This window comes from Labrus mixtus, chromosome 8, assembly GCF_963584025.1.
Source record: "Labrus mixtus chromosome 8, fLabMix1.1, whole genome shotgun sequence".
In the NCBI taxonomy this organism is placed as follows: Eukaryota; Metazoa; Chordata; class Actinopteri; order Labriformes; family Labridae; genus Labrus; species Labrus mixtus.
This window is the reverse complement of record NC_083619.1, coordinates 25,720,254-25,744,557: the sequence shown is the minus strand read 5'-3', so window position 1 is coordinate 25,744,557 and position 24,304 is coordinate 25,720,254. Positions and strand designations below refer to the sequence as shown.

The window sequence follows — 24,304 nt, the reverse complement described above, 5'->3', positions numbered from 1 at the left end:
ATAGCTTTCTTTTTAGTTAATTCTCTTCACGTTTAAGGGCCCTCCTGTGCATACTAACACACCAGTTTCTACTTTTTGTTTTCAGTTTAGTTTTATGTAGTTTGTAGTCTAATGCTGGTTTGTTAGTTTAGTTTTTATTTTGGGAAAATGCTTAGTTGTGGTATTAGTTTTAGTTTTTTTTCTCTGTTATCATAAGCGGCTCAGAGAAAGATATCAAGCAACTTCTTTAAAAAAAATAAAAAATACCCCTATAATATTGTCATAGCAAGGGGAAACGTTTTTAACTCCTGCAGTCAGCAAGCTCAACCAAAATTGAAACTGACATGCCTGAGACAATTTGTAAGGTTATTAAAGTCTCTTTTCTATTTTACTTTTACTTGACGAAAATATTTTTTACACTTCCGTTTTCATGAATTCATTAGTATTTGTTAACGATAATAACCGTGCTCACTAGTACGACCATCTGTGACACCTAAACGAGTCCTTTGGTTATGTAATTAATTGCAACACCCGCTTCTTTTTGGTAACTGCAGGTCTATATGTCACCTGTTTAATCTCTTTTAATTTGTCCTCTGTTGCATAAAAATAGATTTAGGGAGTTGGTGTTAAAATTAAAGTTTTTACTGATACATAAAGGTTAGTCACTTTACCCTCAGGCTATCAAAGCTTTATTGCAGCCATTAAAAAGTATGGAAGAGTCAGGAAGCACAGAGACCAAACTGAATTATAACCATCAAAGATAAGTCCACCACTGCTTCCATGTTTTTATCCTGATGTGGGGGGAATGCATGTTTTCTTTATATTGAATCCCCAAACTAAATCTAGACCTATTGGTAACTTTAATTATTAACTGGTTTAAAAAATAATGACAAAACATACGGAAACCAAAACAAGCATCTTAAAAACATGACATTTATGAGTAGAGATGTTATGAAAAATATGTTAAATGTTATTTTTTAGATCCAAATTATCCATCCATTTTCTATACTGCTTTCCCGTTCAGTGTGTCACAGCAGGCTGGAGCCGATCCCAGCTGTCATTGGGCGAGAGGCGGGGTACACCATGGACTGTTCGACCAGCCAATCACAGGACAAGTCCAGCACGGTCAGGATATAATTTATAATTAAGTCAAAATCAATCATAAATGAAGTCAATATGATGCAAAACATTTTGACAGATGTTTATAATGCGGTTATTCTACCATACAACATAATGAGCTCAAATTAATATATAACCTTTACATTTAAGGTTGTAATTAATCAAAAACTAATTTGACTATTTTTTAATTCATTCATCTTAAACTTAAATCTATTTTTATGCTTTCACTTGAAATATCTATATGATTATGTATGATCAAACCTGCACCTTTGCTGGACCACACGTGTACAGCTTAAGTTTTAATAATAAATAAAAGGACATGAAGAATGTCTCCATTTGGAAAGTCTCTTATCAGAGGTCTTTATTCCAGTTTTGTTAAAGCCAACAGTTACATTCACAATCTTCCATTTACCTGACACTCAGGTAAACCTCCACATCTTTCAGCTCATCTCTTTATTCCGCACATCTGTTGGTCCCACAAAGCTCACAAAATAGTGATTTCTCCCTCTTTATCATATTTATAACACTATATTTACTATTTGTACAATACATGGTCACTTAATCCAGTCATCCATCCGTCCGCCCCCCTCGCCCCCAAACACATGCACACAAATAAACACTGTACAGATTTATCAATGGAGTCATGTTCGAAGGCCTGAACATGTCATATCCACATGTTAAGGAAGGACACAGTTGAGTACCTTTGTTTTATCAAGTTGATGTTCTCAGCGCTGTGAGATGATTTGTTCTTAAAGCCGAATGCAGAAGGTGGAGTGCTTTAGTATATATCACAGATTAATAAGACGTGTTCGGAGGACCCCGGCTGGAGAAGTTCAGGACAGAGAAGCAGATTCAGAGAGGGATGGCTAGAATAAAGCATTTAAAAATCTCCCTTCTTGTCCTTTGTTCTAAGTGTTTCATCTCTTAGTGTCTAAACGTCTAAAGCAAAGCACAGCAGTTTGTTTTCTTCCCAGTGCGTTCTAAAATATCCAGTACAGTGTATATACAGCTCCACCTCCACCTCGCCTATACTGACGCCTCCTCTGTAATCAAGGCTGCGGAGGCTCAATCCTCTGCAGCTCCTTTGGTCTCAGTCAGTCTGTGCAGTAGTTAGAAGCTTGTTCAGTTCGTTTCAGAATCAGTTATTTTAGAAATCCAGTGTCGAGACAGGAAGACGTCACCGTTTTGCAGTACAGTGGCACAAACGCAGCTGCAGGAGAAAAAAAAACGAGATGACTGAAAAAAGTGCAACAAGTCTAAAACTTTTTTGGTCGCTATCTTTTGTTTTGGTTCGAAACGTTTTTTGGGAGTGGCTTTGGTCCGGAGTTTGCACGATTTGGAGAAGCCGGTGACCACAGGATGGTTTGAGATGATGAAGAAGAAGCAGCAGCTCCCGGGGCCGGGCTGGACCGTGCCAGGCCGGGCCGGACAACGCCGAGCCAGGATGGGCTGCGTGTTTTTTTTTTTTTTTAGGCAGGGCCATGCTGGGTTAGGAAGAGCTCTGCATTGAGAGATGAAAAAAAACAAAAGAAGCTCATCCTCCAGCGTCTCTCTACCTGCCGAAAATGTTCTCGTACTCCAGAAGTATCAGCTCCACTATCTGGTTCTGGTAGACCATGTGGACCGCCATGTTCAAGGTTTCTGTTTCAGGGCGCAGCAGCGTGGGGCCGAAAACGATGGCTACGCTCTGAGTGGTCATACGGTTCTCCTCTCCGTGGTCGATCACCCTGGAGGGACAGTTAGACACAGTGTCCATTACAACACTTCAAAGATGGGAAAGTAGAAATACAACTTTTCATTTATCCATCAAAAATGTCAAATAGCACTTTTCTAGTCTTCTGACTACTCAAAGCGTTTTTAAACCACAGGTCACACCTACACATTCACACACTGATGGTAGAGGCTGCTATGGAAACTGACCATCAGTATGAACTTGCAAGACAAAGCAACGGGAGCAACTTGGGGTTAAGTGTCTTGCCCAAGGACACATCGGACATGTGGCTACAGGAGCTGGGGATCGAACCCCGAAGTTTTCCTGTTGAGAGACAACCAGCTCTACCACTGACAACATGTGTTTTTTCCCCTTAATAACTGTATTAACTGAATTAAATTATATAAAATTAAGAGAGTAGTGAAGGAACAACCCCCCCTCCCCCATTCTATTTACGGTTTTATTTTAATTTTCTTATTATTAGTATTATTTTTTCTTTCTAAATCTTAATTTAATTATCTTTTTTCTCTTTGTACCTTTTTCTTTGGATTTTTATTTATTTTTCTTTTATTTCATGTTGTATGTATTCTTGTATGTTTAAAAAATTATATTTAAAAATGTGCCAGGATGAACAAAATTTATGATGAAATATGACAACTTGTAATGAAGTAAAACAGCCTGCAATAAAGTAATAAAAAATAAAATAAAATAAATAAATAACTGTATTGTTGATGTGTTTGACAGACTTTTAGGAGTGTTCTTCATGGCTGGTGGACTGTGTTTTATGTACTGAGTTTGATTTCTATCTTCCTATTCACTGTGCAGCACTATGATAAACTTTTACTGATTTAAAAAAATACTCTATATACATAAAGCTGACTGGAATTTTTTGTGCCAAATATTGTCTTATTCCTGCAGATGCTAGACTGTTAATTTTCACTATTTATATGGTTGTGAATTGAATATATTTGAAGATTGGACTGAGCTGAACTTAAAAACTCCTGACATACATAAAAATATAAAATAAAATCACCTGATGAACCATCAATTCAAAATAATCACCACTGCAGCCTTTAATGCATTGTTTCCATGTGTAAAGAAGAAGTCCTCGTCCCTGTGTTATTACTTTTGTAGTTCATTGGTGTAACCTTCGTATTGGATAAGAGAGAAAAAAATCAAGCAAGCTGTTCTTACCTCCTGAGGTGTTTGAAGAGAGTCTGCATGGTGTCGTGGTTGGGTTTGGGCAGCGCTCTCACCAGATCTTTGATGGACTGAACTCGATGTTTGTATTCTGAGAGCTCTGCAGACGAGAAAACAAAACATTCATCAAAGTCAGAACAGAGGGAGAGAACAGTCTGTGTGTAGCTTGATGCTGACAGTTTTTATGGGATTGAAAAAAACATTTGATCTCTATTTTCTACAGTTTGATAACTTGTTTTTTTTCTTATGGAGGCTTTTCCTCTAATGGTATCAAGTTTTATTGTGTGAAAGGCCAGCTGAAGAGAGACAGGAAATGTTGGGTAGAGAGAGTGAGGGATGACATGCAGCAAAGGGCTGAGGTCAGATTTGGATGCTTCAGCGAGGACTGTAGCCTCCTCACATGGCTATCCAGCGCCCCATTGGTATCAACTTTGAATCACCATCTGGACAGTTAACAGGTGTATGTTCAAGGAAACTCAGTCAAAAGCATCAACCATTTCAAAGCAGAAATGTGTTGTACAGCTTTGTGTCAAACGTACTGATGGAGCTGACAAAGTCATGGAAGAGGGCGTAGGTGAAGAGAGGCTCCGGCAGCTCCCTGAAGTACATCTTCAAAGCTCCAGTGGTCACATGAATGTCCTCCCACTTTGAGTCTGACAGGTTCACCTTCTCATCTGGAGACAAACACACAAACCTTCAGTTTAGAGAGATGTTCAGACATGTTTAAAACGGCTTATAAAAACTATAGCTGTGATTTTACTGCAGGGAAGAGGACATTTTCAAGGAACTCTTCGTTTCGCTACATAAAGTTCAGGTGACATGGCTTTAACCTTCTATGAAGTCCCAGTTCAGGGGGAATACTTTGTAGAGGATACAGAATCGTTCGTACGATGAGTGTTAGGACCACATCAAAAAGAAAAAAAGAGATTTTGAGAATAAAGCTGTGATTTTATGAAGAAAAATAGGAAATATGACCAGAATATAGTCTTTAATTTAGGATATGGACTATGTGTTATTTTGAAGAGAAGCTAGCCAAGAGTACTCGTGCCAAAGGTCCAGAGAGGGACACACACGTTGTGATTTCTTCCTAATAAATTGGTGATGAATAGACAGAGTAGTGTGCAGGATGTGTGAGTAACCATTTTTAAAATGTTTAAAAATCTGCAGCCAAGAACTTGTTTTTGTGTGTGTGTGTGTGTGTGTGTGTGTGTGTGTGTGTGTGTGTGTGTGTGTGGTCATTGAGCTTTAGCTCATCAATGGATTTACATGGTAAGTTCAGGCCAAAATATTTTAACATTTACAAGCATTTCAGTTTAATTATTGTCAACAGCAGCATGACATGAACCACCTCCATGCTACGTTTTGTTGCAGTGATATACAAATACTGTAAAATCCGGTATATAAGACGCACCCTGTTTTGAAGGTCTCTTAGAGAGAAAAAACTATTTAAAATGTTTTCCTGCACAGCAATTTATATTGTGCTCAGCGATGTCTACAACGTGCAGTTTCTGTGCAGCTGTGTCGCTCTTAACGTCCCGTCTTTTTTCACTTTCGGGAGTTTGCGCTCCTACTAGCTACAGTACGGTAGTTGTGCTCTCAGCCTGCAGGGAAAGTTGGCAGACGCACAGACCTACTAGCTTGCGAGTCGCGCTGCCTGTCTCCGCTGGTCACTCTTTAACTTTAATATAGGACTCTTTCAATGAAAAGAGAACTCGACAAGGTTTATTTACGGAACAATATACCACTGTTTCTGTAAATGCATAATTATGACCTCGTGAGGGAGAAAAGATGTGGAAAAAGTCGCGCAGCCAGACTGGTCTGTGTCGCCGTCTTTCCCAGCACAGCGTGCACTCAGCTTTCAATACACAATGAATGGGGATGTGTTTTTAATCACTTCAGGTTGCAGTGATAAGGGCTGCTGCCCCGCTGTAATGACGGCGCGTGTTTCAGTATTTTATACTGGTATATTGGTCGCACCGATATATATATGTATATATATGTATAAGACGCAGCCAACTTTTAAAACGAAAAAATAGGTATTAAAAGTGCGTCTTATACACCTGATTTTACGGTATCATACCTCATTTATGTGGCTCTGTTGTTGTCGTCGTATACAGACACAAAACTATTATGTAAAAATGGTGTTCCTTTTTATACATTACAGACAAAATTCTCTTATCTTTGAGACATCACACTGTGGAAAAGGTGCACACCTCACCAGGGGAAAGGAAACTTTATAGTTGTTGAAAATGAGTTCCTGGGACTAAAGGTTCTGGGTACTTTCTGTTATATATTAAATATTAATATTAAGTTCCAGATAGTAGTAACTTACCGTGATTGATGGCAAAGCGTAGTTTCTGGATGACAGCCAGGTTCCCACTAACTCTGTACAGCCCGTCCACACACAGACCTGCAGAGGATGATGGAAGGAGACAACAGTTCAGGTTTATCATTGGTTTGTTTTTAATGCACTCTGACACCACGCCTGTTTTATCACTGAGCTGTCAACCCCCACCCTTTCTTTACGACATCTAGTTTATGAGAAACACTTTGACTTTAGTTTCATGTGTCTGAACCCACTGGTGTTCTCCACGTGGTCGATGCACATCCTGACGAAGCTCGGCACTGTGACGCTCTCCCTGTGACACAAATCGGACAGACTGCAGCCGAACACCTGATCTGAAGGCAGGACAAGAGAAAAGGGAGAAAGTCACAAAACAGTCCAAAGTCCTTGTTTTCTTTCTTTCAGTGTGTGTTTTATCTACACCTCCATCTTAAAAATGTCCTGCAAAAGCTCCCTGTGTTTTATTAGTTTCTATTGGAGATAAAAGAAGCGAGCATTTTCTTTCTGTTGATGTCATAAAAAACAAACGGCGAAAAACTAAAAAGACTTTCATAAAAAATGTTCTCCTGGTTAGATAATATTGAACTGTAAACCAATAACCTTATCGGATTCCTGCGGGCAAAGTGGCTTGTTTTAGGATGCATTAAACACTCTTGATATATCCAAAACACAGAGGACAGATACTGTATAAAGTGAGAAATAAATCAAGAGACTATATCTTTTTAATTGAGCTTTCTTTGGTTATAAACGGCTAAAACACATTACCATCTGATACCACAAAAGTAGAAGAGCAACCCTTTATACTTTCAAGGTCATCTATTAGTTTGAGCAACTTTATATCTGTTGATATTCCAAAGAAAATCGTCAAGCTTTCTGAACTTTGCTACCTGTATTATCTTCAGAACAGAAGAAAAAACATGGTGTTCTTTAAGTGTATTTTTGTCTCTCTCCTACCTTTGATGTATCCCTTGTCTCTGACGGACTGCAGGGTCGGCCGGCGGGTCAGGAACTTCTTCAGCTTGTGCCTGGTCTTCTTGTTATCGGGGCCGTCCATGCTGGTGGAGGTCTTCAGGGCTGCATGGGACAGATGGAAGACAGCCACTCGTCTAAACACACTGATCGCCATGACGGAACGCTCGATGTTTTCAGAGAGTGATACTAATGTGGTGAAGTTTTATAAGCTGGGCAGCCGAACAGAAACTTTGGACTTTATGCTTTCACTTTCAGGCTCGTGTACTGCGCTGTACTGTATGCACTGAAAACGTTTTGCTGCAATATTAAGAGTTTAATTTTCATCAAAATTCAACTCCTAAAACATCAACTTTGAACGCTTTATTATCAGTTTTACCAACATTTGTATGTAGTGCTTTAGCAAACGTCTTTCTAAACAGGTTCACTTTGACACTTTTTGAACATCACACACACCTCTGCCTTTCTTTGAGTCTCTGTGATCCTTCTCCTTGTCATTTTTCTCCGCACCAGAAAACTCCGCCATGTCCTCTTCAAAGGCCTCATCAGACTCCCAGGCCTGAGATTCACAAACATGCACACGAGCATAGGACTTAAATAAGATACAGGACAGGGTGTAAAAACGTCTATCTGCTGCACCTTTGCACTCTCAGGGAAGATAAAAACAAACTTGAGCTGTTGTTTACAAGTTAAGCTTAATTTTCTTCAAGCCACTCAACCTTTAAAAGTGACATCTTAACTTTCAGTGTTATTCTTCAAACAGTTTTTATTTTCTTTACATAGAAACTGAGCTAAAAAATATCTGCTGTGTTATGTCCCGGGTCTAGGAGAACCTGGACACAACATGATGAGTGACCCCAATTCTTCCCACTCCCCAGAAAGCCAGCCACACCACTCACACATGATCAATAAACAAGATGACCCAGGGTCAAAACAGCTATGTAGTTTGCATATGATGTCTAGTATTTGGAGGGAAAAATCTGTCCCTCTTCTCATATCTTATAAATATATTATTGAGGCAGAGTTTTTAAATTGAGGTGCTCCTCTGATTACGTCTTTCCTGTAAGTTTCTAGGCTGATTTGGATACTTCTTAAGGATCAATATGGCGATATAGAGCCAACTTTAAGGGAGCGACTGAAATGTTGGTGCTCACATGGGTGCTGATGGTGTCCTGCAGTGCTTGGTACCAGTCGTTGACAAGGCCGTCGTTTTCTGATTGGATCAGGAGCTCTGTGCCATACCGGGTCTTCACCTGCAAACAGGACCAAACACACAAGCATTCAGCACCTGCAGCTAACCATCAAATCTACAGTGTTGGTTTTCATGCTTTTTTCTGGCAGATCTTTTAGATTCATCAAGTAAAAAACTGATTGAGTTATTTATACACAAAGGAAGAAGCTCCATTCATATTAAGTGTTGCAAAATTGACTGCTCACATCATAAAAAAAGAGCACAAAGGTAAACCAACAAGGGCATTTTTCTGTTACTACACTGAAAGGATCGTGTTTGAGACCTTTCTGTGCTGCTTTTCTTATAAAAGGAGACAAATGCACGCTGAACACAAAAACATGCTGAGCTTTCTCTCACCTCTAGAACGTGCTTCTTGCTGGATTTGTCCTTTGACGCCCATTCCACCGAGCCGCCCCTCAGGTCCACAGTGAACTCTGGTTTGGACTGGCCGCCTCCAAACTGGACAAAGATATTAAAAAGTGATGGAGATTACAACACAGAGAAGATATTATGCAACTCTTATTAAACCAGCTGTTTTATGAACGCCAAGTTGCTTTCTAAGCAGAGCATGATCTTAATAGCCTCTTGTGTTAAGTAAATATGCCTCTGAAATGTGAAGTCAAGCTACTAGGTGATCCAATTATACAGTAATGACGTAGTAGTTTCATTCTAATCCTCGCCTCATGCAGTGACATATAACACACAGAGGGGTTGGGGTCAAAGTGTGGCACACAGGAGGAGGAGGAGGAGGAGGAGGAGGAGGAGGAGGAGGAAAGAGCACACAAAAGGAAAGAGGAAGCACATACAGAGGAGGCTCTGTCGAGCTCAGAGCAGAGGTAGGAGATGGCGGGTCGTTTCTTAGCAGCCGGCCTCCAGCTACTCAACAGTGACAGGAGGAACACAGGGAAGGAGCCACTGTGGTAGTGTGGCTGCATGGAAAGACGAAGGGGGACGAAGACAAGGGACATGATGGAGGTAGAATGAGGTAGGTAAGATGTGAAAGTGGAGGGGAGGAAAAGAAAACATCTAAAAAGAAAGTTTAACCCCAACTCCTTTGCATTTACCTGACAGGCCACTACAATCAGCTCTTTAACTTTAAAACATCTCTCCAGTGTTCAGAGATTAAAAACTCTTCCTTACCTAATAGCTTAACTTGAACAACTTTTTCACATATTTATTTTAAATACTTTGCAGTGTGTCTGTCACTAACCCAGCTGGTCCCGCCTCCTTGGCCTTTGGCAAACAGCAGCGTGAATCCTTGGAGCACAGTCCAGGAAGAGGTCCAGTTCTTCCTGCAACAGATTATTCATGAACTCAGTGAGAGTGCTGCAAGCTAATCTGCAGAAACCTCCAGCATTAGTATGAAACTTAAAATTATTTTTGGGTAATTATTACAACACCTCCAGTTATTTGAGAGGGCAAGTATTCAGGGTTGGCCGGGGTTTAATCCTGCTTACTTGTACTTTGATCAGATATTACATAAACGAGTGATGTCTTAGTTATACTGCTTTGTGTTAATAATTTATTACAGATGTATTAGAGACATTTTACTAATAACTCCAGGCACACTCCGACACAAGCCGGGCATATCTCAGAAAACACAAAACCAAACAGGAAAAACGGAGACAGGAACATAAATCATCGTGTCTGAGCTTAAGACACATAGATAAAAACAGAACAGGGACCCCATCGTAACACAATAAATAAATAATGATTACATCTTCACAGGGTAACTGTAAAACCAACAGTATGATGCCAACATTGATTACGTCTGAGAGTGTGCTTACCGTACTTTCTTGCCCTGCTCAGTGATCTTTGTCACGTTCAGAACTCCACATTTTTCAGACGGCTGGATAGAAGAGAAGAAGAAACACAAACAGGTCATATACACGTCCGTCAGTTTGATTGACAGCCGCAGCGGGATGAAAGGAGAGAAAGTTGCAGTCAAGAAGAAGAACTGAGGCACTTCATAGTAAAAAATAAAAAATACCACCACCACCATTGAAGAAACCACAACATGCAAACTCCACACAGAGAGGCACCCACCCAGCCGGGGATTCAAACCAGGTACTTTCATGCTGCGAGGTGACGGGGTTAATCACAGCACCACCGTGCAACCAAACAAAAGAAAATGTTCAGGTTAAAACTACTTGTTTCTGCTTTTTTACCAACAAGGCCACACAGATGGTGAAAGCACAAAGGAACAAACACATCAATTACTCTAAAATGTTTCCTGTGAAAAAAAAGAAAAAAAAAGAACAAGCTTGTGTGATCTCATCTCGTTCAAGCAATGCCAACAGCAGTGCCACCCAACAGAGCAACAGGGATCCAACACAGGGTTTTTCCTTTTATGCAACTTTACTCTGCCGTCTCCTTCAAGGATTACTCAGAGATTTTGTCCACACCTGTGCAGAAACCCCTCGAAAAGCTGCAGCATGAGCCCCTGCTTACCACCAGAAACCAACTTCAACACCTGCAGGAGAGAGATAAGTGAATAGCAAAGAGGCGAGGTGATACAAGGCGAAGGGGGTGAGTACTAACGGAGGTGGGGGTCTTGGGAGATGAAGGGCAGGAGTCAGAGTCGGGCGAGGGGGGCATGGGGCTCAGAGGAGCGTCCTGGTGAAGAGACAGGGATGAAAAAACAAACAGAATGTCACATGGGCTAACAACAAAAGGTTAATGAGAGGATGATGAGAGGTTAAGAAGACGCAGACAGACGACAGAGTGCGATGGTAATTAGCAGTTAAATGATAACGTTGCAAATTGCGTCGAGTGCCTCTGTGATGTTCAGGAGTTGTGAATGGATCATTAATTAGAAGTGGAGGCAGGTATGATTAACAAAGCCCATGCTGCTGCTGCTGCTACTTGTAATTCCTTTAGTGTCAGAATAATTTCAGATGAATCATCTTTGTCTCATCATGGACAAACTGTCCTAACACAATGGTTCATGATTGAATGTTCAGATTAAAACGAGCAGCCTCAATCAACTCAGGGAATTGTGCAATAACAAGTGACACGTGAAACTACTCCTTTTTGTGTGATAATCATCATGCATGCTGATTGGCTGCTTGGATTAAGGAACGCGGCACTGATTGGTGGGCCGGACAGGCTACTGACTTGGTGTTTGTACGGGTGCAGGCGGGTAGAGCCCGAGCGGAAACGCCTGGTTTTTAACAGCCTCTGCAAAGCAACCAGTCTACAACTGAAACTCGTGTAACAACAGCTTCATCCAACTCATTCTGTACAGGAGACTTTTAGGTCCATGTTCAACAGTTCAATATCTCAAATCCACTTTTCTGTGGAGAATTTTTGTTTAAAATGTTTCATTTCTTGTGAGTGTTAAATTTATGAATAATGAAATGACAATGGAGCTTGAATCTGCAGGTTTAGGTTTCATACCTTGTCGTTGGGATCTTGAACGTAGGCGCTGTGTCTCCACTTGGTGAGGACGATGGGCTCCACTTGTCTCCTGTCCAAACTGCGACTCTTTGGAGTGTCTCCAGACGGCTGAGGAGGGGAGTGGTTGTACTGGTGGGAAGGTAGGTAAATAGACGTTACAATAAACCTTCTTGAATCCATTAAGATTACCAAATATAAACATAGAAATTTCCTTTTTTTTTTTGTAGCCTACACATATTAAGTATTTATCCTGTTATGGTGTTATGTGTGTGTGCCAGATTCTGCCGAGAGAAAACGTGATGTTCCAGCTAAACATTCATCCTGTCAGTCAAAACCACAGGATGAAGCTTCAACGAGAATACAGGAAAATATACGCTCCCCCAAATCTGTGGATACAACTGACGGTCTAGTATCTCCTAGAAAATCTCCTGAAATCATTTAACTGATTTTCACAAAAACTGTCAACAAATTAAAAAATGAAGTAAAGTGGGTCGAAGGTGGCCTAGTGGTCAGAGCGCGTCCCATGTAAGGAGGATATGGTCCTCCAAGCGGGCGGCCTGGGTTCAAATCCAACCTTTGGCTTCTTTCCCGCATGTCATCATCTCTCACTGATTTCTGACTATCTACTGTCCTATGTCTACAAAAGAGAGGCATGAAAAGCCCCCCCCCAAAAAACTTTAAAAAAGTAAAGTAATCTTTTCAGTTGTTAATTATAACTTATTGTCACTGTCGTTTATCTCTTTGTGTTATTAGCCTGATTGTCTGACAAACAAAACTTGAAGAAGGGGCTATGGGGAGTCATCATTCATTTTTTCAATTTGATTAATGAAGAAAATAATGATTCATGTTCAAATCAAAGAAACAATAAGTAGCAGTAGTTTAAGCCCTTCTGCACACACTGGATTAACTTTCTCTTCGCTTTTTTGGATTATTGAGCGTGAATATGCTTTGTATTTTCCACATGTTTTGAGGGCTTATGGAAGTTCAAATGCTCCCTATTTGTTTTTGTTTTTTTTAGCTTTAAAGCTGTCCACTACGAGCATGAACTGTCATTACCTTTAAAACTGAGTGAGAGTAAGTGAATTAAAAGTATGGGTTGCTGCAGGGTCTTACCTTTGGAAGCTCCCATTCTGACCTTGAACCATCTGCGCTGTAGTAATAGGGTCTCCCCTGCTCGTCAGTGTGTTTCAACCACTGGGGGTGCACACACAAGACAAAACAAACGGGAGAAACACAAGACTTTAAAATAACATCAGAACTACGGACGTACAGACAAACCTAGCTGTGGTAATTTAAAGTCCTGTACCCATGAATATTTCCCTGAATGAGTTCAGCCTGAAGTCACTTTTCTCCTCATTCACTCAAAAGATGTATTGATGGGATCTACACATTTAAACATCAACATTTTTAAGATAATGTGGATTTTCTTTGAGTGTTGTTAAGAGAAAGTCTGACTTTTTTTGCTCTTCTCTCATGTTACGGTTATCTTATCATGCCGTGGAGTTACAACCTTTTCTATTCAGTGTGAAGGAAACATTTTAAGTGTGCACTTCTGGCGGAGATTTATGCATTAATCAACATGCACAAACCACATGCAAACCAAGAAATCCCCACAGTGAAGAGAGAGCAGATCAGCCCCGTGCAGCCGGTACCTTCTCATTAGTATAGTCGCTGACGTACAGCGTGTGGCCGTACTCGTCCATCTCCTCCGACCAGCCGCGCGGCGGGGAGCCGTACTGACTGTCTGACTGGCTAGAGTAGGTGCTGAAGCAGGTGTCCTCCGACGACAGAGGGTGGAGGCGACCAATGGAGAGCGAGAGGAAGGGTAGGAAAGACGGCGAGAGCGAGAGAGGAGTAGTCTACCATGAGTGCAAAAAGAGAGAGAGAGAGAGAGAGAGGGAGGGAGACAGAAGAGAAAAGCATCTTTCACCATGGAGTTACAGCGGAGGAAAGCACCCAGAAGCAAGAGATCATGAGAAACCCCCCGACATTCCATAAATAAATCCCATCAGAGAGCTTATAATCACACATCTTCATGCTTGATTTTGGACGCAGAGGACTAAATCTAAAAGGGTCCGCAGCTGTGTGACAGAATAAATGAAGTAACAGTCTGTTGCCTGTAGGTGGCAGTGTGGTATGGACACTCAGGGAAACAGAGGCAGACTCAAAAATCAGAGGTGACTCCCTGATGATTCAGGCAAAATATGACATGTCGCAACGTTTTATGAGAGGGTACTGAGAGAGCTAATCATGAAACATGTGCAGTCATCCACATTTTATCAAGGCTGTAATAATTTCCACAGTCCATAAAGGGTGCATGTGTTTATTTATTCATACTTTAAAAGTTATTCTGTAGTGCATTCTTACATTTCCAGAACCAAAAAAATGATCTGTGAGGGCTGAGATTTATTCTGCAGATGTCTCACTGTGTCTGCATTTACAGCTGCGGCAACTACAAGGCAGTCACTACATTCAAGTGTCCGTATGTTGTGTTCCTTATCAATTCAATATCACTCTCTGATTTATGGATGCTTTGACAATGACTCTGCATTTGCCTTTGTGCAGGTTCTTGTAACTATATACCCGTGAGAAACCGCTCGAGTATAAAGTATAAACACTCTTTATACAGGTTGACTGTCCTTCACAGGTTCACTGGTTGATTCTTGAGTAGTACTTTTAAGTGATCTTGTTACTATTAGGATTCTGAATAATTAAATCTTAAACTAGGTTTGATCTTTAAAGTAAAGGTTAAAAGCAGAAGAGCTGCTCAGGAAACAATGATTGTTACTGATCTTGTCTCACATTTTGACAGGAAAGGAGTTCAGCATAATCAGATTTAAATGTGTGTTAATTTTCAGTTCTGTAGAATGATTTTTGTGTTGTATTTGAACTCAGCCTCACAAATACACCTCTCTTTTTCGAGGCTCTCTCAGAGGCTGCACTCAAGCATTCCCATGGAAACGACTCCCGACAAACTTGGTGATATGACAGAAACCCAGATCCTCTGCTGCCCAGGCACGACACGTAAACAATTTGATTTGAGGCAGCGGAAAGCATTTGCCATGCAAGCAATCTTTGATATTTCAGGCATAAGTAGAACCTTTGTCCTTTAATGTGTGAAAATGCTGAATGCTAAACTCTCAGTCTCACTTATGTCTTTACAGAGGCAGGTTTATTCTTGCCACTGTACCTTTGCTAGATGTTGCTAAGTGCTGTGCTCATGATGGATGAACGTTGGGTCTTTAGTAACATAACAAAGAGTAACATCCCATACCTGCTTTTTTTGTAAAGAGTCTTGAGTTAACCTTTGTTTTGATTTGGCGCTATACAAATAAAGACAGATTGATTGATTGATAACAAACACTATAAACCCTCTCACAAATGCAATACACTCCTAAAGGTTCCTTCACGTTGTCTGGTTGGGTTCATGTGTGAATGTATGAAAACAGCCATATCCCAACCCAACTTTATTCTTTAACTGCTGTTTACATCTCATTAAAAAATGTCAAGATTCATGTGTCAAAAAGTCTCTTGACAGGTGTTCATGCCATCTTTTAGGGTATTTAAAAAATATATATATTATTTATGTTATGTGTGTTTGTGTTTCGTCAAACCCTTCACACATTCAGTACCTCTGCACTCTCTCCCGTGCTGTGGCCCTCTCCTCTGGAGCTCCCGAAGCTCGCGTCTCTTGATCGGGGCGGCTTCCACGTCCTCTCCTGGGTCGAGCGGTTGTAGTAGAAGTGCCGGCCGTTCTGGTCCTTGTATGTCTCCCAGTCTCCCAGAGCGTGGATGGGGGAGCCTGAGGGGACGGGGGGCTGGTGGGTCTGGGTGATCTTCAGCTCCTGGAGGTTGGTGTAGACGGGGGACTCGGAGCGGCCGTGGCCTGAAGACGATACCGTCTGTTGGGGGGGAGAGAAAGAGATAAAGAGAAGTTTAACTGTCAGTCATCTGGGAGTGGATTAAAGTCTCTTATATAATCGGTTCCTCGACTGCGGTTGATGAGCGGTGACGTCGTAGAGATTCACAGTTTTGAGAGGGTGAATCAACAGCTTCACCTGCAAGCTGGTGGACACCTTTCATCAAAAATACATTCAAACACCTTCTAAGAATACTTCATCCTCACTCACACAATGTTAGCAGTTCTTCGCTGCTGGGTTTGTGCTGAAATTGAGTAGCATTAGAGAACAAAGGAACTGGAAATTGTCAAATTATCCATAGTTCTAGCTGACACAGCCATTGTTGGTCACAGAGGATGGAGGAAAGCATGAATGAGCTCTGGAGAGGAGGAGGACAGGGGAAGGAAACGCTGGACTTATATAACTTAGCGTGGCAGGGGACTTATGTCAGGAAGAAATAAGGAAGTAAAACTGTCCTTTAAGATGCATCCTGACCATAACGACCACAATTTGACCAGGCTCGCATCGGGGGAATGTAGAAATCTTTCTAACAGGAAAAAAAAAACTTTTGGTTGCACATGGATGGATCCACTTCTTTATGTGTTGAGTTGCATAGTAACTTGATTTTACATTTCTTATTTGGGTGTGACTACATGAGAGAGTGTTTGGGAATTAAAATGAAAAGTTTGCAGCAACACATTCCCAAACTTTAAGAAAACTGAACTTAAACTATAAGCACAGCGTACAGTACAGTAGTTACAAACATCATTAAAAATAAGTAGTAGTAAAACTTTGTTCTTAAAACAACTTTCCCAGATCCAGTTGAGCTGCAACATGTCCTTATATCTAGTAGAGCCAGCGTGCAGCCTCCTAATGACAGAGCATCTTTCTTCAAACACCCCAACGCACGACTGATCCAGTCAATGGGCTGCTTGTCATGATTATTTCATGCTGGCGTTACAAAGAGGCAAGAGCGACCGGGCAGAGAGACACTCATAAATTATGCCGGTGCCCCAAGGCCTCCTAACACTGGCTCTGTGATGTTTTTATTGTAGCGGGGATCAATAGGGGATGAAATATGCAGGAGCCGAGCAAACAGCTAGAGGTGCCCGGGATGATCGAATATTCAGTGGCCTGAGAGCAGGGCTGTTCATTACGGGGTCGGGGTCAGAACAGGACTGCATAAAGGTGGAAAGTACATCATACATGATATATATTACACAACTAGTTATAGATCTTTCTACCTGTTTGGTCAGTCCTGACAAATCAGGCAAATTTTCATCACAAGTTTATCCACAACAAGTAAAAGACTTCCAATGATGAAAAACTGCTTTGATCAAAAATGCTTTGTAATACTATTCTTAGAAACTGTAGACTGTAAACATTAACTTATTCTCAATAGTTGCAAATGTTCAAAACATACCTGTGGAGGTGAACAACTAGTAAACACATCATCCTCTTCAAGTATAGAGATTGCACGGAAGAAACTTCTCCTCAGACGGACTACAGCCATTGTGTTTGTGTCGCAGGCGGCTTATTTTTCTAAGTGTGAGTAAAGGTCTCTCTTACTGCGTGCCTCTGTGGTCTTCCTGTATAATGCTGAGCAAACATATCGGTTGGTGCATGGATTTGTCTAAAGGGGAAGTCCTGGCAAGCCAATCAACCGTTTAAACCGTCAGCGAGTGAGAAGAGCACTTCATTGACGACCATCAAACCACTTACGTGCTCCCGAGGCAGCTCAGAAAATTAAACTCAATTTCAGTGGAAGCAAGATCCATAAAATTTACCCCCCAAAAAAACTGAACTTTCCAGGTCCTAAATCTTTCTACCTTATAAACCAATTTGTTTTAAGAGAGAAGAGGTCAAAGATGACAAAGAGAGAAGGTTAAAAATAAGATTTGAGTGAGGATAAAGACAGGTGCATGTCTTTTTTTTTAGAAGAAAAATGATCAACACAAGACATCAGATATGTGTCTTAAATGTGCAGATAAATGTTAATGTCTATTTCACAAGGTATACTTGTTATCAGACTGGTTTTCTTTGGTTGTTAGTTTGTTGAAAGCTCTCAGCTCAAAGCCCAAGCAGAGAAGAAGAAAAAAAAACACTAAAACATGCAGACTGGGGTTCTGATGACACTGGTGGTAAATGCTTTTCCAAATAACAGCACTCATTATGTAACTAAAGGCTGCACCATCAGGTTGGCTCATTAAAGATGCATGGGGGTGTTTCTGGACTTCATTAAAGCTGCAGTATGTTCCTGAGCAGCTGGTGCTGGACATCTGGTGTGAACAGACTGACCACCTAATCAATACTGAGCTCTAAAAAACCCACAGAGCCACGCTGGGACATGCAGAGTTTGACCTCTTACATTACAGGAGCTGCTCTCTTTGAAAGTGCTTCAGTAGAGGTTGCCAGGTGTACACGTTTTTATCCTGTTTTACAGAGCAGCAAAGGGGTAGGATTCATTTTTTGTCCAGGGATTAAAGAAGTAGAAGTCTTTCTCAGTGCTGGTAAGGAGAGGCAGAAGATAGACATGAAACTATACTCATTAAATGATTACTTTTAAAGACATGGGCACAAGCCAGGGCTGTGAGGGGAAAGAATCTGGTCTGGTGATATGATCATGAAACATGGGTTCAGATTCAAAATATTTTTAAAAAATCAAAAGAAGAAAATCTGTCATCTGTATCAGTTGTAAGCCTGTAAAAACTTCGACCAATGTCTGCCACGAGGTACCAATCTGATGAACCAATCAGACGTCCCTGTCTCCCTGCTCGTTCTCTACCCTTGGCGTGCACTAGCCCACGCTCAAAGTGTGTCACCGATGACAGAGTTTATACTGTGAGTTTGTTGTTGGCCATTTGTGAGTAATAAAATAGTCCTGTTTTTTTTTTTTTTTTTTTTTGAGATCCGCTTCTGGAGCAACGGGGAGTGTGCATGTAAGTGAGGGGGCGTGGCATTTGAGGGAGCACAGAGGGGATGCTACTTTCAAAATCATGTTAGTTTTCGAAAATTACCAACCCTGCCTTTGAGAGGTTAACACTCTCTGGTTCCTATAGTTCTCAAATGTGAGGATTTGCTGCTTTTATGTTTTTCTTTAATCAAATTATTGATTAAATATTTTAAATTTTGGACACTTTATGTACAGTTCACTCTGGGCAATGGGCTCAGGCATTTCTATCAAAATGTTGGCGTTTCCTTTTTACCATTTGTCAAACAAAATGTGTTCAACATTTAAACAAAACATGCAAGTGGGGAGCAAAGGGAGGATGTGATTTGATCTGACTGATCACAATACTGACCAGTAAGTCCTAAAATCACACCAGAAGTCAGCTGCCACTAGATCAGACGCTGACTGTACCATCTGCAATAAGAAGCCCTTCACTGCAGCAGCCAGCAGTCCTGATTGCAGCTCATCATCCTCCCTAATTTCCTATTTCAGGCCTGAGCAGGACTTAATGTGTTGAGAATAAGACAGGGCGGAGAGTGATGCTGCCAGCTGCAGATAGGAGACCTGCAGAGTCTTATCTGTGCAGCCCGCAGCTCTGCAGAGGAATAATAATCGACTGGTCCAGTGTTCTTTAGGCCCGAGATAAACGGCATCCAAGCCAGAAAGAAGAAGAGAGGACTCTGCTTCAGGCGCTGAATGCATCAGAGCTAATATTAGACAGAATTGGCTCCAGTTGATTTGGCATCACATGGGTTTTATTTAGTCTGATATAAGATTCAGAACACTGTGCTCATTTTATGCAAAGTTGTCGTCCTCATTCACATAAAGTTGCTCTAAAAATGCTGGGCTGCTCTTCTTTAAATAAAATGCCTGGTGAAGGCTGCTGGGTTCTTTCAGGGTTTGTTTGAAGTTGTGGTTTCATGAGTTATTTGGGTGGTTTCCTCCTCTTGTCTTCAGCATACTTATTTTGTTCAAACCAGAGGTTAAAACTCAAAAGGCACTCAACTGAAATGATTAAGAAACACAGAAAAGTAGCTAATTGTGTAAAGTTAATCATGAAAACAATGTCATTGATCAACTAATTATTTTTAACTAATAAGATTGTCAAAATGTTTTGATCCTTTGATACTCAAACAATTCAATCTGTGTTGATTTAATGATCGCAAAAGGTACCGATGCTTTAAAAATTATAGATCTCTAGTCACATTTTTAACCCAAAGAATGTTGTTGACCCATACAAATTAATTGTTGGTTCAACTAAATTATGAGTGATAGTTGAGATGGAATTATGTAAAATGAGATCCCATCTTTGGAAGTGAAGACACTGTCTAACCTGCACAAAGTAGTTGGCATCGTTTTGGAAACGATCCATTGGCTCGGGGTGAATTCTCTAGATAATATCCTGCTGCGTGCTCACATCAACCCACTCGTACTTGCGGAAAAAATACTAAGGGTCTGGCAGGATAAACTCAGAGTGAAGGTCGAGCGAAAAATGTGGATGTTTGCGTTCACACATAAAGCTCCTCCTGGGAATATCAGGAGTTTTTCAGGAGTTTTCTGCAAGTGTGAGAGCCCTGTTAGACATTGTGCACGAGTCAAAAAACTAGAAAAGCTATACTAGCTCAAGTCCATTTATTATTTAACTCTAATAACTGATCAATTCAGCACTACCTGAAGGCGAGCAAACTCTAAACTCCCTTTAAGTAGTTCTCAGAAACATCAGAGGTGCAGACATTTAGTGTCCTTTAGGTGGCAGCCTGACAACAAAGTATAAGAAGTTTGAACAGTGACGGGCCAGAGACAGGCGAGCAGGTGGAGGTGGGGCTCCACGTGTTCACCTCCTCACTCCTCCCATTTTTTTTTTTTTCAGTTTGACACAGATGAACCTGCTCTGCTGCATACCACAGGGAACTGAGCCATGCAAACAAAACAGACACACTTGTAAACATACACACACAGTGAAGTATTTTAACTCTCTCACTATTAGCCTGGCACCAGGCTAATAACAAACACATGTGCAAACACATGTGCATGTCCAAACGTGAACAAACATGCCCTCAAATACAAACAAAAGGAACACATATCTTTGCTCTACTTTCTTGTCCTTTCAGTTTTTAGTTTCGACCGGGCAAAGTGCCTCTGCAGTGCTTTACATGCTCACTGTCATAGTCACATATATTACATAAGTAGGAAACGTTACCCAATAAATCCCTCTTTGGCAACACTCCCGATGTAGCTGACAGAGGCAGACTTTCAGACTCTTTCTTTCTTTAGTGAGTTTAGTCAGTTTCTATCTTTGCTCACATTTTTGATGGATTTTGCTTCAGGACAACATTACACAAAAGGGTACAATATGTTGAGCCTGATGAGAGATCCGCCAATAACTACAGCAGCTTTTTCCAGAGGCTCAAAGCTTAGATTTTAGTCAAATTTTTAAGAGTGCTACTGTAGCAAATGTGCATTCAAAGTACCTGTTTTCTAGAAGAAAGTATTAGAAATATGGGAGCACCAATAGCCTAGTGTTATTGTTGCGTTCCCCATGTACAGAGGCTATGGTCCTTGTCGCAGCTACTTTGAGTTCGAATCAGACTTTGGCTCTTTGCTGCATGTCTTTCCCTACTCTCTCTTTCCAACATTTCCTGTCTCTCTTCAGCTGTCCTATCCAAGAAAGGAATATAGGAAAAGGACGGATTTGATGGCATAAATGTGTCAATTTCTTTAGATATTGCTTAAAAATCCCTTCTTCACACCTTCAGTATCGGATATGGTTTGGAATGGAAGTAGTCAGTTTTGTATAAGAATGCCAGATGCTGCTCTAGTTTGATGGATGGGTTACAAACGACCAGTTAAACCTGCCACGAGGTGTGACCCAGTGTGATCGAAACAGGAAGAAAGGTGGTTGTACTAAGAAGGACCTGTGTACATGGAAAATAGCCACGCTGTCTTTCCAGGTAAGATAAGATCAAGATAACACAGCAATTTCAGAAAGCCTTACTTTTAGGATAAGCCTGAAAAGCCACATAAAAATAATAAATAAAAAAAACATCTAAAAAGACCCTGAAATCTTTAATGCTTGGAAAATCAGTGTCCGTTACCGCCCTGTGCCTCCAACAGTCCGGTCTGTGGTAATCTCACAAAATCAGCTTGAAATGAATAACAGGGAAGAAAAGCAAACCACGGAAACAAATATGCTGCATGTCAACACAAAAAAAAAGGCCTTGAAACACCGGCACCACCCAAGGCAATTACGCAACAGCACAGCAGTTACATTCAACAGGAGAAAGGAGCAGACAATGCAGGGCAAACACAGCGAGTAGCCTGAGGTGAGTTAGAGACGCAATGACCTTAAGAAAGCTGAGCGCTGCAGTCAGGAAACTCTCAGGCCGCACTGGACGACACTCCAGGGATAGGAGCACCGATCATCAAGATAAAAATACAAACTGACTTTACCTACAATAAAAATATTCATCTCGATGCCTCTGTTATTGGACAACAGCCATTTTTTAACGGCAGATTAAATGTGAACAACACAAAACAAGACAAAAATGTAAGTTGTGCAATCACATAAAAGTGTGGATACAATTTATACAGCTCTACGATTATTTATTTTATAAATGGTTGAATAAATGCTGATCACAAGGTTTGAGACATGATGGCAGAGCTAAAACCCAGCACAGTTTTTAAATTACCATGATGTAAAATGCATTGTCAGTCGTGGCAGTGTTCACCTTAATAAACCAGCTTGTTGTTTGGTACAGCACGAACGCAGCGGAGTGTATTTTGGGAAATGCCTTCATGCCTAAATGTGGTATGAGAATCCACACAGTAAGAAAGTCAGAGGGAAGTGATGGACCATGCCCTCGTTTACATAATCCCGCCTCAGCGTAGCATCATTGAAGTCTGTTAGAGGGCAGGTCCACAGAGGGATCCTGGTCTGGTTCTGAATCTGACCCTGATCTACTTATGTTTCCACACGAGCTGCAAATGGGTCAAACGTGACAAAAAAGGTGTTGGACTGAAAGTAACGAGGAAACTGGTGCAAGAAAGAAGCTGAGAAGTTTTTGGGCCATGTTCACAACTTATATCGTGCCAGGCAGTATCTGATTACAATCAGAATTTAAAAATATTGTCAAAAAACTTTCACAGTGTGAAATGTAGAACATTTCTAAGAATAATATTATCTGCATTTCACGTTGGTAAAAGTTGATGATGCTTTAAATATTTGCCTACTTTCAGATGAATGAGGGGTAAGCATTAATCGTGTAGGGCTACAGTTGGTGTATTGTCTGTAAATTATGCAACAGACAGACAAATTCTGAATTTCCTGATGCGATACGTTACATCCCCTGCAGCGTGGGATTCTCTGTAGGGACTGCATACAGTGGACCGGATAGCATGAGTACACACGGATGACACAGAGAGTAAAAAGTGATTAGTGTTGGCGACTCCCCAGTGGAACAGGAAATTAACTTCCCCAGATGTGTACATGTGTTTTTTTTTTTTAGACTGCACAGTACATGACCATATGTCTGAGCGTCTGGATCAGCAGCTGTCTTGCCCCGGCCCTCAGGGAACGGAGGATAGGCTGTCCCTGCAGGCTGGGGACATGATGCCTCATCCCAGAGTATGAACTTTGAATTCTAATGCAATACTAAATGTTTTTACTGTCAACATTTTCCTTACTCCAATACTTTCCGATACCAAGTGTTTAAAAACGGTTGTGACAATTTTGCAATCCCACACAGACAAATAGGGACGAGACAAACATCTGTTACGGTATTGTCACACCTTCAATGTTTGAGCGTTGGTACATAAGACAAAAGACGGTTTGTAATATATCTGTTCTCTTCTACCTTCACTTGGTCCTGTCCCTCAGGTCAAGGTCAACAAAGAGGGTGAAATGAACTCATTCGAATACATGTCTGTTACAAACGGACAAGTTTGAATCTTGAGTTAAGAGAAGTGGCACTTCAGTGTCACTGGACCTGCTGTTGTTGAAGCAGCAGAGAGCCAGACGAGAGGCAGCGGACATTGATTAATAAGGAAGTTAAGTTATGGGGTGTGAATCTTCAAAGGGCTGGGCTCTCTTACCCTGCAAAATTAAATGCAAAGTTGTTTTTCTCAACATAATTTCATACAGAAATAAGGACGTTTAAGTCTGAATCATGACGAACACAAGACTGAACAAGAAATATAGACAAAACAGAAGACTGATAATTATATAGCTCAAGGATTTAGAATAATTTCCTTTACACAACAGAACTGTGTATGTTATTTTGATCAAAAAGTATTGACAAGTATCAAATCTTTTGTTTGGCATTTTCAACTAAAAGCAGTGAGAGAGAGAGAGAGAGAGAGCACTGTCCAAATTCCACAAATATGTAGGCATTGGAACGTTTCCGTATGAAAACGCTGCTGATGAATTTGTGCAATGAGTTTGTTTGCCATTTAAGGTAATTAAAAACAAGAAATTACAAATATTGGGTGCCTAGGATTATATTTA

General features: G+C 40.8%; 1 protein-coding gene across 8 annotated transcripts in view; it reads right to left on the bottom strand.

Annotated features, from left to right (window-relative positions):
• Positions 1 to 1,429: 1,429 nt before the first annotated feature.
• Positions 1,430 to 24,304, bottom strand: part of LOC132979541 (rho GTPase-activating protein 12-like) — a 55,933-nt gene continuing 33,058 nt past the window's right edge. The window contains exons 3-19 of one of the 8 annotated variants that reach the window (XM_061045432.1): positions 15,585 to 15,854; positions 13,605 to 13,811; positions 13,066 to 13,146; positions 11,953 to 12,081; positions 11,671 to 11,733; positions 11,095 to 11,169; positions 10,341 to 10,402; positions 9,764 to 9,845; positions 8,911 to 9,012; positions 8,477 to 8,575; positions 7,779 to 7,881; positions 7,308 to 7,427; positions 6,590 to 6,688; positions 6,342 to 6,419; positions 4,549 to 4,683; positions 4,004 to 4,109; positions 1,430 to 2,825 (exon numbers count right to left, since the gene is read on the bottom strand). In XM_061045432.1, the coding sequence (XP_060901415.1) occupies positions 2,651 to 2,825; positions 4,004 to 4,109; positions 4,549 to 4,683; positions 6,342 to 6,419; positions 6,590 to 6,688; positions 7,308 to 7,427; positions 7,779 to 7,881; positions 8,477 to 8,575; positions 8,911 to 9,012; positions 9,764 to 9,845; positions 10,341 to 10,402; positions 11,095 to 11,169; positions 11,671 to 11,733; positions 11,953 to 12,081; positions 13,066 to 13,146; positions 13,605 to 13,811; positions 15,585 to 15,854 (1,986 nt within the window). In that variant the 3' untranslated portion in view covers positions 1,430 to 2,650. The remainder of the gene's footprint in view (positions 2,826 to 4,003; positions 4,110 to 4,548; positions 4,684 to 6,341; positions 6,420 to 6,589; positions 6,689 to 7,307; positions 7,428 to 7,778; positions 7,882 to 8,476; positions 8,576 to 8,910; positions 9,013 to 9,763; positions 9,846 to 10,340; positions 10,403 to 11,094; positions 11,170 to 11,670; positions 11,734 to 11,952; positions 12,082 to 13,065; positions 13,147 to 13,604; positions 13,812 to 15,584; positions 15,855 to 24,304) is intronic. The other 7 variants (XM_061045434.1, XM_061045433.1, XM_061045436.1 and 4 more) reach the window with 7 other exon arrangements.